Here is a 15,331-nt window from a genome sequence, read left to right as displayed (position 1 = left end):
TTTTAACACAAACATGTATGACAAACATGTAACTCATACCAGATGAAAATATTGATTAACGGTGAAGTTACTTATCGATATACACAAGACATATTGAATTTTATTACAAGCTCGTGAGCTTGTATTAAAACGCAAATGTGTCCTACAAGAATGGAAATTTTTGCCTCTCTGAGCACCGACACGGGAGTAGTCGTGTGTTCGAATCTCATCTTGGTAACTATTTTTCTTTTTTTTTCTGTGCTGTTATAAATTTTATTTTTTAACAAGATAACATTCAAAAGCATTATTTAACTAACTGGTAAAGTAAAAGTGTTTCCACCAAAGTTTACAAAAGTGAATGTAGGCAGAATTAAGGTCTCCCCAAATGCCTGGAAAGTAGTCTGCGAAAAATAAAATTTCCACAACATTACGTAAGAAGAGAGAAACCTGAAAAGTAGTCTGCGAAAAATAAAATTTCCACAACATTACGTACAAGAGAAACGAAGACGCTCCACCATATCAATTTATTAAATACATCGATTTTACAAAATTTGGTTAAAATGTAAGCAAAAGGCAAATTATATTGTAAATAATGACGAGAACGGAATTCTTTTCGCTACGCTAATGACACACCAACATAGAGAAATATGATTTCGGAAACACTCCGAAAGAACGTAAATTTTCCGATTCCGTTCTTGTTATTTGCCTTGCGCCATAAGTGCACAGCATTTTTTTAACAAATTTTGCTGTTTGTGACAGTTCTGGTAATATATTTTTTAACTACAGCTATTTCCTTTTTCGAACAATTAAGATTTACTCATATATTATTTTTTTTATTTTGCTTTTTCTCGCTGAGTGACTCTCTTATATATACCCCATTCTTTTTTGGGGGTCTACTGAATTTCGCAAATTTTAGGTGGGGCTTGTGGTCTTTTTCTTCCTGTCAGTCAGTTTGCCCCAGACTGACCCATTGAAAATTGAAATATTTCATAAATCACAGAATTATTATCAACATCAACTAGAAATACAAATATATATATTGAAATCTATCACTTAGTGTAGTACAACACTACTGAGAATTATTACTTTGTATTTGGTTTATTTTTATATAACTCTCTTTGGTTACTCCAGAAACACGAAACTTGAAGTGTTTGTGTGTGTTCAAAATTTAAAATGATCACATTGCAAGCATACAGGGTTAACATTGGTGTTTTTTATAGTACATTCTGTGGAAAAACTTGCAAAGAAAGTAAAAAGATATTTGGTACATCGATGATCAATAAGCATTTTAATTCAATGCATGCTAAATGTCTTTTAGGCATAGCCATACTCCTCATAATTTCATCATGTAATTTGAATATAGCAACTTTCCAATTCCTTTTTCTCGCTCAAGCAGGAGATATTGAGAGTAACCCTGGCCCTGGAACATATAATGTTTTAAAATCTGTCAAAGCATCTTGCCATCAAGGTGACATTAAGTTTGGAAATTCTGCTGGATCGCAGTGCTTATGTAATTGTCTGTTTGCAATATCTTACAGTATATATAGGCGTGTTGCTTTGTGGACCTCAGCTGATTTAGATTCTATACTAAAAAAAGGTGATAAAATTTATTGTGAACAAAATGTTGTGGGATCACTTTCTATTCTTAATCTCCCAACTCTTATTAATTTTGATGACAATGACTTTGATGTACAAATGTTACACAATGCAACAGGTTTTCTCCATAATTGCAATGAACGTTTTTTAACTCCATTATTTGGATCTGATAATGATGTGGGTGATGGATTCTTGATTATTGTATGTGGGTTCACCGTATGTGTAGTATGGACCAAAAAACATTATTTTCTTTTTGATCCACATTGTCGTAATTCAAATGGATGTATATCAGATGATGGTACAGGATCTTGTGTTTTACTCAAATTTTCTTCCTTATTCCAGGTTGAAAAGTATATATGTGCAATATATGTGCCCCTGTCCCAAGGAACACCACCACAATATGAATGTCAATTTATTAGGGTTTCTATGTTGACTTCTCAGTCAAGAGATTCATTGAAAAGAAAATCACCTTTCCTTCAGACAATCCATGGAACCAAGAGAAAAGCATTGTATCATGAAAAAATTAAAGACACATCAAAACAAAAAAAATCAAAGTGTATTGCCAATGCAGTCTACAGAGACAGACTCAAAACCACAAGAAAACATGAACATATAAAAAAGTGCAAAGCCAGTGTGACTTATCATAAACGTACTATAGCAAAAAGCAGTGAGGATAGGATCTCTACATTCAAACGTAAAATATCTGATGGGCCATTTTATATATGTGTATGTTGTGAAAGACTACATTATAGAGATTCTGTGGTTTTGTATGATGCAAGGCGTTATTCAATTGATGTAGAATCCTACTGTATGCTAGTAGAGAGTTATGATGCAAATTATTATGTCTGTAAAACATGTCATAAAAAACTTTTAAAGGGGGAAACCCCTTGCCAGGCATCATGGAATAAATTGACAATTGATATACAACCTACACAGTTGTCATCGTTAAATAAATTAGAGAGAATACTTATTGCAAAACGAATGCTTTTCACAAAAGTTATTATTATGCCAAAAGGTCAAATGGCAAAGATTAAAGGGGCTGTGTGCAATGTCCCAATAAATGTTAGTGACACTGCCAAAGTATTACCTAGAGGGGCTGACAGTAATGGCATAATAACTGTTAAATTAAAACGAAAATTATGTTATCGTGGCCATGCACATTTTCAAGCAGTCAGGCCAGAGTATATTCAAACAGCACTTGAATTTCTCAAGTCAAATAATCCTCTGTATAGTGATGTGATTATTTCACTTAATAATATACCAAGTGATCTAAGCAATGTATCAAATGCTACAAGTGATGGTGAATCTTATGATGAAAATAATGAAAATAGGGCTATTGATGAAGAATTAGAAGAAAACGAAAACCCACTTAATGAAATGCAAGCTGGTTCACCAGATACTGTGTTAGTGTCCAATATACCACATGTTGTCCATGATGAAAGTGTTGTGATAGCTCCTGGAGAAGGAATAAAACCTTTAGGAATGTTAGCTGATAAACAATGTGAGGCATTATCTTTCCCATATCTTTTTCCTAATGGACAATTTGGTTACAATGTAGACAGAGATGTACCTCTGAGTGCAAGTAAATACTTTAATCAACGTCTATTAAACTATAAAAGACGATTTGCCTCTGATGTAGATTATATATTTTTTGCACATTCTCTTCTTCAGCAAATGCAACTGTCCAGTCAAATAAATATAGCCTTGAAGAAAGTAAAGGGAGATGGGTTGACTGCTGGAATGTTGTCCTCCAATTTCAAAGAAAATGTTAATTCATTCATTGCAGCAGACGAAGGATTTCACTTTATGCATTCCATCAAGGGAACACCAGCTTATTGGAAAAGATTTCTTCTGGAAATTTTAGCCATGGTTAAACAGTTGGGATTGCCAACATTTTTTATGACTCTTTCTTGTGCTGATTTACGTTGGAATGAGTTAGTAAAAATAATTTTAAAATTGAGTGGAGGTTCGATTGCAGAAGAGGACTTAAAAAATTTATCCTATCATGAACGATGTGACATCTTGAATATGGACCCAGTGTTTATGGCAAAACATTTTCAATATCGTGTTGAAGTGTTTTTCAAAGAGATCATTATAAATGGTCCTTTAGGTAAAGTGGAGTATTATGCCATAAGGGTTGAGTTTCAGTTCAGAGGCAGCCCCCATATACATTCATTTCTATGGGTTGTTGGTGCACCAAAATTGTTTAAAGAGAATAAGCAGGAATATATTGACTTTGTAGATGCCATCATCAAGGCAGATATTCCTACTATGGAGGAAAATACTGAATTACATCATCTTGTAAAAACATTTCAAATACATGCACACTCAAAATCATGTCGAAAGTACAAAAACATTCCGTGTAGGTATTCCTTTGGAAAGTTTTTCACAGCGAAAACTATTGTTGCCGAACCTTTACCTATTGACATCAATGAACATCGCAGATCTGAAATTCTTGAACACAGAGAAAACTTGTTGGGCAAAGTCAAGTCATACATTGATAAAAATCTAAATCCTTTTAAAGTCAATTTTTTAGACCCTCTAAAGGAAGGCTTTTGCCAATTAGATGATATACCTACTATTTTAGCAAAACTTGATCTATCTGAGAATGAATACTATAGTGCACTAGCCATATCATCTGATAATGACTTTCAGTTGCATTTGAAACGACCACCAAATTCATGTTTTGTCAATAATTATTTTATTGAAGGTTTAATGGCTTGGGAAGCTAATTTGGACATTCAGCCTGTTTTCAACCATTATAAGGCTGTGACTTACATGTGTGCCTATTTTTCTAAATCTGAGGATGAAACTTCAGAAGCAATGAAGCATGCATCAAGAGAGGCCAAAGATTTGAAAAAAAGTAAATTTGAACTTATGAAGGATATTGCTAGAGCCTATTCAACGAAAAGAGAATGCTCTGTTCAAGAAGCGGTTTATCATATTATGCCTGAACTTTGGTTGAGAAAAACATGTCCAGGTGTTACATTTGCTAATAGTAACATGCCACACCATCGATATAGAATTTTTCTTTCTGAAGATGAAATTAAAGAATTGCCTGAAGATAGCATTGATGTGTTCAAGCGTAATATGATCGACAGATACTTAGATCGCCCTGATAAAAATTTTAGAGGTGGAAAATACCAGATTATTGATACACTTTGTTATGCACAGTTTTTAGCTAATTACTATGTTAAATTGAAGCCCAATGATGCACAAAATGATAATCAACCTAAGATTTTAGTCGATGAAATAATGGGGGCAAATCATTCATCTTCTATGTTACCAAAGACTGTTCTACTTATGTCATCTGTGAAAGAAACTTTGACATGCCGAAAAGTGAAAGCTGTTCTGAGAATGCATTGTCCGAAAATAGAAAAACACCCAGAAGGATTTGCACATCATCATTTATTCATGTATTATCCATTTAGAAGTGAATGTGAACTAAGAGGGAAAGAGTGTGGTACTTACATGGAAAAACTGCATGAACCTGGTGTTTTAGAAATAATTAACAGAAACAAACAAGTTATACAGCCATATGGTGAGTTAGTAGAAACAGCTTTGAATAATCTCCGTAGTGATTTACTCCAAAACCCAGATGCTTTTGCCCAACATGAAAATGATGAGGTAGAACAAATGTTGGCCGCCACAGAAATATTGAGTAATGTTCAGGATAATGTTGATGATGATGATGATATTAATTCAGTTCAGATAAACGAGAATAGAAATATGTCATTATCAGCATCTTCTGCTTTCATGAATGATAATGAATTGAATAGTTTAATACGGTCATTGAATAACATTCAAAGATTGATTTTTAATGTGATAAATAAATGGGCTAGAAATCTAGTCAAAAACCGTAACGCAGTTATTCAACATAAAAACGAACCGCTCCACATTTTTCTAACAGGCAAAGCTGGTTGTGGAAAATCACATTTAATTAATACTGTTTATCAATCAGTGACAAAAACTATGAGTTACCATGGTAAAGATCCCGAAAAACCTCGTGTTTTACTGTTAGCCCCCACTGGCATTGCTGCTATTAATATAAATGGGAATACGATTCACTCTGGATTAAATATACCTATACATGTATTTGGTAAAACCGTACCAAGATTAAGTGATCAGAAAAGGTCTATGTTGAGAAATAAACTTTCAGAACTTCAGTTAATTATCATAGATGAAGTGTCAATGGTCTCCAACATACTTCTGCTTCATATACACCAACGTCTTGTAGAAATATTTGGCTGTTCAACAAACAAGCCATTTGCTGGAATCAGTATTATATTTTCTGGAGATTTATATCAATTACCACCAATTAAAGCAGCACCTGTTTACTCGTCATATGGTAGCAACCATGCAATGGAAAATGTTGATCCATTATGGAGAAAGTTTCAATTGGCAGAACTGGAAGAGGTTATGAGGCAAAAAGGTGATACCTCTCTTATTGATGTACTAAATAAAGTGAGAACAGCCAATATTGATCTTAATTGTGAAACTTTTCTCAAGTCCCGTTTCACCACACCTATTGACCCAAATTATCCAAGTGATGTTCTCCATATATTTGCAGAGAATTCCCCCACCAAAAAACACAACGAAGATATGTTACAGAAAAATAGTAACACATTGTTTACCATTGTGGCATTTGACAGGATGCCCTTAAATGTTTCTCGTTCCCAAATCAATGCCGTTTTGAATAAAAGCCAAAGTGAGACTGGTGGCCTTGCAGCAGTATTACAGATAAAGGTAGATGCAAGAGTGATGTTGACATCCAATGTAGAAATTGAAGATAGACTAATAAATGGTCAGGTTGGCACTGTTAAAAAAATTGTTTCAAATCCTTCTGGTAATGTTGAAAAAATTTATATTAAGTTTGATGACAGTAAGGCTGGAATTGATGCCATTAACAAGGATAATTTAGGAAAGAGACTTGGTTTAGTACCTATTCAAAAAACAACTGTGGATATTATTTTGAAGACCAATAAACCTTCTTCTCCTGTGATCAAGAGAACACAGTTCCCATTAATGCTTGCATGGGCGTGTACAATACACAAAGTTCAAGGATTAAGTCTACAAAAGGCAGTGATAAGCTTTGATCTGGAACGCCAACGGGGGTTTAAATATGGACAGATGTATGTTGCGTTGAGCAGAGTTACATCAACTGCCGGAATGCACTTGATAGGTTCATACAAAGCGTCAGCTATCAAATCAGATCCTAGTGTAACTGATGAGTATAAAAGGCTGCGAGATGAAAACATATTACAACCGGTCGAATATATTAACTGTAGTGAGGATTCTATCACCATCACATTACTTAATACTCGTTCATTGCATAAACACGCTGTAGATATTTTAGCTGACAAAGAGTTAATGAAAAGTGATTTATTAATGTTAACAGAATCACAAGTAGTACCCTATCAGAGTGTTGAAGAAATTGAGTGTACTTTGTCTGATTTTAAACTAATATATAATAGTAGTCCTGATAAATATCAAAGTTTAGCCATAGGTCTGAAGGATTCTATTGTTTTAGATCATAGCATGCATTCTCCGGGGGTGAGTCTAGTTATTTTAAAAAAAAACAGTTTTGTTGATAAGAATATGAAAGTTATACTTCTTTACAGAAAGCAATCATGGCTCCTTCCATCTTTTCTTGATTGTCTTACACAACTTTTGTATGATGATATTGATATCATAATGGGAGATTTTAATATTAATGCTTTTGAACAAAATGCTGATTTAATAAGTGTACTGAGTAACTACAAATTTATTGTAAAAGCTGCCACTCATTTATCTGGTGGTCAAATTGACCATGTATATATTAAAAAGTCTTTACTTGAGTCATTTCACTTTGAAAGTATTGTCCACACAATTCATTTTTCAGATCACGATGCTGTAAAGTTCAAATTTTCAAGAAAAGAAAAATAAACTAACACAGCTTCAACAGTCATGCAGCCGCGAACCGCTTCAAGCATATCATAGTATATATTGGATGAAATTTGCGAAGTGATGGAATACGATACGTCTTCAATAACATTTTACAACGTTTTTCTTATTTAATTTTTAACTCCTTAGATACCCTTATTTTGAGCATGAAACATATTGCTTTATTCAATTTACCGGGTAAAAAAGTTAGGGGGGGGGGGATGTTGTTAAAGTTTATTCAGAGATTTTATTGAGTTTGTTTCCTTAAATAATTATTTTTCTTCAAATAATTATGTTTTTATTCTCATTAAAGCTTTTCAGAGTATTGAGTTGTGACAATTGTCACTTTGCCTAATTTGATATAATCTCAGAATCTATTGCATGGACATTCTTTGTGTAATTACGTTGTCTCAAGGGTAGAATGCATTATTCAGTTATAATTTTTTTGGTAAATATTTATTTAGATTTTCATATTTTCCCAACCTTTCCCCAGTAGGTATATGTAAATTATAAAATCATGGATTTTGTGAAATCAATAATGCACAGATATGAATAACCTTGAGAAATCTTCATTTTCATTATTGTCTGAGGTTTTAGGTTTTCATTGAATTTTCAAGTCTTTATATAAATAGTGACCATATTCAGTAACTATATAAGCTTTTTTGTGCCAAATGTCGTGAATTTTTTAAACTATATAATGCTATATAATCTTGAATTATATCCAAAAACATTTAATATAATTAAAATTCAATAACAATTTTGTATTTCGTATTGTATTTTATTGTGTTCTGCATGTTCTGTAAAAAAATGTATAAAATGATATTGAACACTTTCACAAACACAAGCAAGGTTATTATTGGATTAACATACAGTTGTTGAAGAATTTTCTTTGCCTGATGCCTGGCTGATTGGCAGTGTTAAATTTACGCTTGTATGAATGAAAGATTTGTATAATATACCTTTCAACTTTATATTACACATTATATAATAATCAAGAACTTTATTGGATTATAGTCAGAGATATTACATCATTTTACAAGTAACTGATCGGAAACAAATCTTAATAGCTACCAAAATATATCAATAAATGTTTGAAGATCATTACAGAGCATGAACTGAAAAGAGCATTATACTACCTTTTCGATGTGCATTTATAATTATCATATGAAGATTTCAACTTGTAACCATGGAAACAAAGATATTGAAACTGTTCAAAGTTGCAAATTGAAAACATGTATTTAATAATAAATTAACTTCGTAAGTGCTAATCAACTTCTGGCAAGCAGTTGTGTTACAATTCGCAAAAATGGTTATGGAGTGAACAAATATCAAATGAATGTGTTCATGTAAACCTTGCTAAGTTGTGAAAGTGATACACGATGACAATATGAAACACTATACACAGTAGTTTATATTATAAACAAATAACATTTTTTATTTAATTTTGTTTAGACTGAGAATGCAATGGTCTCCGTGAGTGCTCTTGATCTGTGACGAAATTATCTTTTTGTGTACCTGGTCTAGATTTCAAACATAATGTTGCAAGCCTCGCTGAATATTTGGTTTCAAGTTATGATTTGCCAACAATTACGATTACTTTTTTATCCTGTTTTTTTCGACAATGTGTAAAATTTCCTTGAGGAAACATTGAATATTAGGTCAGTATGGTCGAAAGCACATTTTTATTGCATCTTTTGTTGACATATGTATCAAGAGAGAATGAGCACGTACTTTCTTCATAAACAGCACTGTTAACCTGGAGAACAAATTATCTGAAACTTAAAGGTGGGCGATTTAGACTTCAGGTTGACATTAACATTTCATGTTTTTTTTTCGAGGTATATACTTTCCCAGCTGTTTTACTTATATGTGATTGCATGTATGCAATTGTATTGTACTTTGTATTTTTTATTCAATACGTTTTTTTCATTGCGTCTTTTGATTGCGAGTTTTGTCCATACAACGAAAGTTTGGCCACACATTCATTTTTCACCAAAAAAAGAGTCTAGATATGGAAGTCGAAGAGAAATAAGAAGTGTCTAAATAGAAAAAATGCGGCATGAAAATTTTGCGGTTTCGCGGTCGAGTCCTCGAAACCGCGAAAATAAAATGCGCGGAAAATGGATCTTCAACACAACCACGAAATTTAAATGCTTCGAAAAATGAATAAAAAATCTATTTTTTTAGAAAAAAAGTGACACGTGGCCTAGTTGAGTTCACTTCGCAATAACGAGGTCCGAGCCTGTCATTAATTTTCCTTTGATAGTATCACCTTTTGGAATGGGACCTTGCAAGCGAAAAAAACATTTCTCTAATTTTCATTTTTTCTAACTTAAACCGCTAAATTAAAATGCCGTAAAGGACAATTTTGACACAAAAAAAAAAAGAAATCAAAATGAACGCGAATTTTCATACAAAGTAATTTTCGATCTATCTGCTAAGGTTTGTTTTACGTCTTTCGCAGGTTTTCTCTATACACATGTCATTGAACACTCATTCAGTCACGGTAATAAACACTGCGTAATCTGTACTTTGATTTGATAAAGAGGTTAAGAAGACGAGCTTATTTTCTTATTCACTTTGTTCAACCGAAAATAAGAGCCTTATTGTACACGTAATCTCTTCAAGACTTAGGACGCTATTCGAGAAATAAAATTTAGTGAGTGGAGTCATCTTCGGTATTCGTACGTATTTACAATTCCCAATATACTCAATATTATATAATTACAACACAACTCAGGTTACAATAACAACAATTTCCTTACGGACTTTCCGTCTATACTTCTTAATAGTACCACAATTATTCTTAGCTCGTGTAAGCATTTTAAGACTTGTTACCTTGCCGAGATTATACATTTGAGTCTTATACCGATTCCAGGATAAAAACTTCCAGTTATCCCGAGCCAAAGGGGATTGACTTCGTCTATTTTTCCGGAAGAAACCGTATAGATAGGTATAAGATTCTATGTCACTCAGCCAATCTTAATATTACTTTCTGAGTAATTTCCTCAACTTACAGGGGAGGGTGGGCGGGTCGTCTAACCCGTACGAATAGAATTGACTTGTGAGTAAAAATGGGTGGGAAAGTTCTTTTCAAGCATGCGCTATCAGGCGCATGCGTAACTTGCCTCGATTACTACGAAAATAAGTTACAATATATAATGTCTTCTAGTGCATGTTTGAGATGAGAATGGTTTAAGTCAAACTCAATATTCAAAACTCTTTTAATATGAGAAACCACAGACAGTTCATTATTTTTGATGATGATCATCTGAAAAAGACGTTTTTGAAGCTGATTGAACAGATCTAGCAACGACAACCATACGATACTATATATATTCAATGTTCTGAGCAGAAGGAGCATTTTCACGTGACATTGTTCTGCCCAATCTTGGAACGCGCCCCGTCTTTAAGACTGGCCAGGCCAATCTTCTGACAGTGACAAATGGGTGGCCAGTCTTAAAACTGGACTGCCTAATTTACAGACGTACATGTCCAATCTTAGAACAATTGTGGAAGAAAAAGACAACAATTAATAATAAGGAACTTTAAACTGAATCTTTTCTTGGCAAATCAAAAGACCAAAAAATTATACCATGTATATAGCTAGTTACATGTGTATAAAAAAATTGAAACTATTCAACCACATATTAGCTGGCTATAGCTAGCTAAACTTCTCATCCAGCTACTACAAGCTGTATATAAATACTAAATGTATAATACGTGCTAGCTACAGCTAGCTAGTAATGATTTTTATTGAGTCCCAAAACTGACCTAGTCAATTCAATATTTTTGTTTTTTGTGTACATACCCCAAATATGTTTTAGTGCCTGAGAATATTTGTTGGGTCTTGCAAACAACAGAGCTTGTGTGGCACATCCCTTCTTTAAAATCTAAAAGGCGTCTGAAGATGAGCCAAGCATGGTCTTCTGCCCAATCTTGTGACGCCCCTGCCCAGTTCGTAAGACTGCATTTTTATGTCCAAAGATTGGGCAGAACAACATAACTTGGTTCAGCGAAAACATTTTGGCTCGTGTGAGCCTCATTTAGAAGCAAAAAGAAACTTTCGCCGAATACCATCCGCGCGATTTATCCTATTTCGCGAGAATATCGATACGTAACTATATCACACGATAGACGAATAATCGAATGTTAACTGCAGGTTAATAAAGTGAGTTAGTTCTACGTACTTAATAAAAAAATTGGCTTCGAGATGTTATTAGTTAAAAACACGTAAAATCGATAATGCACTAACACATTTCCAAAATCTTATTTATACACGAAAACTGCGGGGTATCGAAATTGGCAACATCGATAATATAAATCAGTACAATCCAAAACGCTGATTTAATAAAAAATACGGGCAACGAAAAATAATGGCAGACACACAGACCGATGATACTGACTAAGGCGGACGTCACAAATATCTGGTGTTAGAGTCATTTGAGGACCAAAAATAGAGTCGGTCGGTCGGCGAATGATAACTCAAAAATTCGAAAAATTGTATCCAACCATCCAGCCATTAAATCGCCGATATTTAATGATAACTTTGGCACCTCGTTTAAATAGAGTTTCCGCGCGCCGTTTTCAACTAGTTCTCAGAACCCTTTTCGCATTTTAAAAGCGAAGCACAACAATAATTGTGGGTAATGGCTGTGGGGAGACAACCAGCGTATATTTTTTTGTCATTTTAGTTTTTCCGACTCAGTATATCAAAAATTTCGATCAAAAATTAGGGTCGGTCGGTGACTCTAACACCAAATATTTGTGACGTCCGCCTAATTAAGGAGAACAGGATGTTGTCTCTGCAAATGTTATTGAGAACAAAATCTATTGCTATCTAAACATTATCATATCAAATATAAAACCAACCAGTCACTTACAGTGTCAATGACTGATTTACGAACAAAATATGAGTGGTAGTTTTAGCTAGAGTGCAATTTCGTGTGCTGGCTACAAGAAAGTAAGTTTTTTCGTTCCTTTGTGAAATGTTACAAGATAGAGATATAGGTAGAGCCACTTATAGCTAGCTATAGTTAGTAATTACCCACAAATATATAACCAAAAATAAAATGCATAAGTGCACAAAGTTAACAAAAAACAACAACCAATAATAACTGAAAAGTGTTCATAAAAGTTTTGAGTTGGTTAATGTTTAAAAGCAACACACACATCCTGTCGATTAACTACAGCACTTGATTTTTCGTTTTTTAGAAAACTTTCAGTTATGGCATCTTCGTCATTCACGCTGATCCCAAAATGTGCACAATAATCTTGCAGCTGCATCCCAAATATTGTTACCTCCTTTTCTTTGTCTTCTTCAAATGTTACTTTGACTGTTCGCATAGTTTCAAGTTTTGAATATCTTGAAAAAGACGAGCACGAAATGCATTTGAAAAAATCAGTCAGCGAATCGGCAGCAGCATTTGTTTTGCATTTGGGACACTTTTTGTTTCTTGCTGATATGTTAAAATCCAGAATTGGGAATTTCTTTATGCGATTGATTGTAAAAGCTGGCATCATTTGCTTGATGTTAACCACTGAAATCTCAATCACCGTGCTCGACACTGTGCTGATAATAACAGGCTCATCCTTGTAAGATTCCAAACACCTCACAATTACATTAGATAATTTATATGTCCCACTTCGAGGAACAAGATTTATGCAATCATCCCATAGTGTCAGGACAATAGCGTTGGTATCGTCATTGAAGTAAACTTCTTTCTTGGAGCTGAATTGACTATACGCAGACTGGTAGCATTCATTGACATTGATGTAGCCTTCCACAGACACCATTTGTTTGTCATAACCATGATATTTTATATCCACGACTGTGGTGAGTTGTGCCACATCTTTTTTCAATCCTACATATGGGAAATTAGCAGTATCCCCAGACACTGTTGTGAATTTTCCAATTTCGATATCTTGTATCAAATTATTTTTATAGTTTGCCTTTCTTTTGAACCGTGTTAACTTTATTGCTGATTTCTGTGTACATGCTTCCTCAAATAACCTTTTTGCCTCAGGTTTGTAACAGACAGCTTCAAAACTTCCGTCGTTTGTCTGTAACTGCATGTTATAGTATCGACAGTTTGGATTTCTTTTGCTTCTTTTTTCTGGTGAAAGATTTTGTACATAGGCAACCATACAGTCTAAATAAATTCTGAAATATACCTTCAGAGAATGGTGGGCTGAAAATGAACTTTTTTAAAGCCTTAAAATTAATTTTTTATATCGATCTGACAAAGTAAATTCTGCCACCTTGTTTTAAATGAACCAAACCGCCAAAAAATTTTACTAAAAAAATGAAGTTCTGTTTTAGTTCCTGGCTGGTAATCTCAAACGTTGCAGGCATCTGGTGAAAAAACAAACCGAATTGAACTGACATACCGTTATTTTGTCGTTTGAGCTGCACACGACTAGCTCCAGAAACATACGGAGGGGTTCCAGGTTGCTGGCTTGACGTCGGAGGAGTAGTCACAGGTTGGATTGACTTTGAAGTATCAGGATCTATAAAATCGAGATATATTTTTGTCACACGTTGGGAAATCTCTTGCGAAAGGGAAATCGTGAAAAACTGTAGTGAAGTTATATCTAAATATTTTATTGTAAATCAGGAATAACACATGCTGTATTTTTATAAAAAGGGGTTCCCTAAATATAGTCGCTCAGAAAAAGCACTATACAAAGAAAATTCTACCCTGATACAAAATTTGCTTTAGTAGTAGCAAATCGCGAAAGATTCTGTAAAAAACTGTGTGCAAGAGTGTATAAAATCTATTTTGCTTACTCTTCGCTGACTTTTTTCGTTGTTGCGACATTTTTCTTTTTAGATACACCACGTGCGAAAAGGTCCTTCTAGACTTTTGGGCCGTATATATCCAGCTTATTGACCAGGGCAAACCATCTTACTTTTCAGGGGGTAAAATGGCAGAATTATGGTTTTAAAATGTGCTATTTGGAACAGTTTTATGACGCGAAACGTTGAAGTAAAAATGACATTTTACATATACTATTGCAAGGAATAATTAGTTATTATAGCTATATTAGATGAAATTAAAAATTTTAAAAATATGCTTCTTCAATACCCCTCTGGTCGATAAGAAATTTTATTATAAGGAGAACAATGAGGGTAGAGAAGAAAACAAAAAGATTCTAGCGCCTGTCACTTTATTCTTAACATACCGCAGGACAAGATCACCTAGCATATGCGGGCTACCGTCAACCTGATTCCCATTCTTTTTTTATAGCTTGGTTAAGTCCATCTTCAAAATTTGTCTAAGTTTTCCCTGATACATTAGAAGTTGATACTTAACACAAAACTAACATATTGCCTAGAAAGTTTTCCCTGCTCCCCGCGATTCTACAAAATAATTACGCTGGTGGAGGGGCGTACTGTAAGGGGGGATTAAACTTCGTGAAGAATAAACTTTCGCGAGATTTCTGAAACCTTTGTGAAAAACGTCAAAATTTGCGACCCATTGAACCTATTATTTTTCAAAAATAGTAGCGATTCTGTTATGTAAAAAGTTAGCAATATATAACCCCGTTTGATTCCGAGACCACATGGTGAGAGCTTGCATTGCTTGAATACTAGCACTTGGTTTTGTTTTAACAAGCAAATCAAGAATGGCAAAATCACTTTCAGAAGCTTTATTGGTAGTGGGTACATTGTTTGCAGCTGAGACAATATGTGGCGAGGGATTCCAATACTGGCCACCAGGAAGTTGGTCCACACATTGCCTTTCTAAAATAATCAACACAGCATGTAATATAACTTCTAGTGATTGTTGGGTCAGTGTGTCAAATTCCTCATTTGTATCTTCAAACAATT

The 15,331-nt window shown here is 34.0% G+C and overlaps 2 protein-coding genes across 2 annotated transcripts; one reads left to right on the top strand and one right to left on the bottom strand.

Moving 5' to 3' along the window:
- The first annotated feature begins 1,152 nt into the window (after positions 1 to 1,152).
- LOC130647168 (uncharacterized) lies at positions 1,153 to 7,500 on the top strand. Its single transcript, XM_057452968.1, has one exon. The coding sequence runs from the start codon at positions 1,153 to 1,155 to the stop codon at positions 7,498 to 7,500; it is 6,348 nt and encodes a 2,115-aa protein (XP_057308951.1).
- A 2,660-nt stretch (positions 7,501 to 10,160) lies between these two features.
- Positions 10,161 to 14,343, bottom strand: LOC130636468 (uncharacterized). Its single transcript, XM_057446206.1, has 3 exons — positions 14,288 to 14,343; positions 13,888 to 14,007; positions 10,161 to 13,649 (listed from the first exon to the last, which is right to left on the bottom strand). The coding sequence occupies exons 1-3, from the start codon at positions 14,316 to 14,318 to the stop codon at positions 12,646 to 12,648; spliced, it is 1,155 nt and encodes a 384-aa protein (XP_057302189.1). The 5' UTR covers positions 14,319 to 14,343; the 3' UTR covers positions 10,161 to 12,645.
- Between the last annotated feature and the right edge of the window lie 988 nt (positions 14,344 to 15,331).

Source organism: Hydractinia symbiolongicarpus, chromosome 1 (genome assembly GCF_029227915.1).
Source record: "Hydractinia symbiolongicarpus strain clone_291-10 chromosome 1, HSymV2.1, whole genome shotgun sequence".
NCBI lineage: Eukaryota > Metazoa > Cnidaria > Hydrozoa > Anthoathecata > Hydractiniidae > Hydractinia > Hydractinia symbiolongicarpus.
Note: the sequence above shows the minus strand (reverse complement) of the source record. Positions and strands in the feature narration are given on the sequence as shown.

Bases quoted from the DNA above. Each gene is read 5' to 3' on its own strand.
- LOC130647168 (XM_057452968.1), top strand. From the start codon at position 1,153: ATGATCACATTGCAAGCATACAGGGTTAACATTGGTGTTTTTTATAGT.
- LOC130636468 (XM_057446206.1), bottom strand. From the start codon at position 14,318: ATGTCGCAACAACGAAAAAAGTCAGCGAAGA. The intron at 14,008-14,287 runs GTAAGCAAAATA...TCGATTTTATAG, and splicing joins ACGAAAAAAGTCAGCGAAGA to ATCCTGATACTTCAAAGTCA. The intron at 13,650-13,887 runs GTATGTCAGTTC...GAATTTATTTAG, and splicing joins GCTCAAACGACAAAATAACG to ACTGTATGGTTGCCTATGTA.